Genomic DNA, 1,990 nt, shown 5'->3' on the forward strand with positions numbered 1-1,990 from the left:
GAGTTAAATTCATCACAGCGTACTTGATGACATTTAAAATATTTCCTATACACGCTCACTAGCCCACCACCACGACCACTGACCCTCGGTTGACTAAAGCAATCATATTGAGGCGGACACAGTTCAGCTAGCTGGCTATAGTCATTCATTCGCAACCAGGAATCAGTTAAAAACATAAAATCTAGATTTGCAGATAGAAGATAAAATCATTTAAGATAAAAGTCTTACTTGAAAGTGATCTCACATTGAAGAGAGCCATTTTAAATGAGTTTGTTCTGGGTGCTGGAGTTGGTGCAGTTGTCCTAATCCTTAAGAGATTACTAATATTTCTGTGTGGGATGTGCACATTTCGGTTTACTGGTCTATGCGTGATGATGACAGGAATAGAAGTCTGTGGAACAGCGCTGGGAGCAGACGGCTTTACATGCCAGCAGGTGGAGACAGTTGTTTGTGGCTGTGAGCCAGAGATCTGTTCAGTGAGCGGTGGTGTGTCCAGGTGTGCTGCATGAATGATTAGTCATTCAGGTAAGTCATGTGTGTGTGGGGTCACCTGTCTCAGGTGGGGGTGTGAGCGGTGGTGTGTCCAGGTGTGCTGCATGAATGATTAGTCATTCAGGTAAGTCATGTGTGTGTGGGGTCACCTGTCTCAGGTGGGGGTGTGTGGGGTCACCTGTCTCATGGGGGTGGTTACCTGTCTGAGTAGACGGAGCGCTCGTAGAACTGAACGGGGTTTTCGGCCTGCTGAAGTTTGAGAGACGGAGGCTGAAGCTGAGAGCGAACTCTGCTCAGACTGGCGTAGCTCTACAGAGAGAGACACAGGTGAGTTTCACTGAAGCACCTGCTGCTGCTGAGTGGGCGGAGTCAGGTGTAGTTACCTGGAAGGTGTACGACCAGCGGCTCGGTTTATCGTATAACATCTGTAGCAGGTTTCCTCCACTCTTCTGAGAGGAGCTCAGCTCCTGCACACAGGTAAAGAGGTAAACAGGTGAGATGTAGCCCTGCATGTGTAGGACTCTACAGAGGAGCCTGCAACGTAACAGCGTGTTGTGTTCAGGTGCTGCATGTTCACCTGGTAAATGTCGTCGCTGTCGTTCTGGACGTTACACCATTTCCCGATGGGTTCAGGAATCACCTCCCAGTCCTCCGACGCCTCCTGAAGGAGGCGCACCAAGGTGGACTTTCCTGCAGCTGAGACACAGACAGACAGAGACAGGTTAGAGATAGACAGACAGAGACAGACAGACGGAGACAGGTTAGAGATAGGACAGAGACAGGTACAGAGACAGACAGAGACAGACAGACGGAGACAGGTTAGAGATAGGACAGAGACAGGTTAGAGACAGACAGAGACAGACGAGAGACAGGTTAGAGATAGGACAGAGACAGGTTAGAGATAGGACAGAGACAGGTTAGAGACAGACGGAGACAGACAGACGGAGACAGGTTAGAGATAGGACAGAGACAGACGGAGACAGACAGACGGAGACAGACAGACAGACGGAGACAGGTTAGAGATAGGACAGAGACAGGACAGAGACAGGTTAGAGATAGGACAGAGACAGGACAGAGACAGGACAGAGACAGGTTAGAGATAGGACAGAGACAGGTTAGAGACAGACAGAGACAGGTTAGAGATAGGACAGAGACAGGTTAGAGACAGACGGAGACAGACAGACGGAGACAGGTTAGAGATAGGACAGAGACAGGTTAGAGATAGGACAGAGACAGGTTAGAGATAGGACAGAGACAGGTTAGAGATAGGACAGAGATAGGACAGAGACAGGTTAGAGACAGACGGAGACAGGTTAGAGATAGGACAGAGACAGGTTAGAGATAGGACAGAGATAGGAAAGAGACAGGTTAGAGACAGACGGAGACAGGTTAGAGATAGGACAGAGACAGGTTAGAGACAGACGGAGACAGGTTAGAGACAGACGGAGACAGGTTAGAGATAGGACAGAGACAGGTTAGAGATAGGACAGAGACAGGT

General features: G+C 49.1%; 1 protein-coding gene across 1 annotated transcript in view; it reads right to left on the reverse strand.

Moving 5' to 3' along the window:
• zgc:110540 (deoxynucleoside kinase) overlaps positions 1-1,990 on the reverse strand; it is a 5,340-nt gene that overhangs the window by 1,757 nt on the left and 1,593 nt on the right. The window contains exons 2-4 of the mRNA XM_046039947.1: positions 1,070-1,188; positions 876-959; positions 692-801 (exon numbers count right to left, since the gene is read on the reverse strand). Of these exons, the coding sequence (XP_045895903.1) occupies positions 692-801; positions 876-959; positions 1,070-1,188 (313 nt within the window). The remainder of the gene's footprint in view (positions 1-691; positions 802-875; positions 960-1,069; positions 1,189-1,990) is intronic.

The sequence above is a fragment of the Micropterus dolomieu genome, linkage group LG23, assembly GCF_021292245.1.
Source record: "Micropterus dolomieu isolate WLL.071019.BEF.003 ecotype Adirondacks linkage group LG23, ASM2129224v1, whole genome shotgun sequence".
Classification (NCBI taxonomy): domain Eukaryota; kingdom Metazoa; phylum Chordata; class Actinopteri; order Centrarchiformes; family Centrarchidae; genus Micropterus; species Micropterus dolomieu.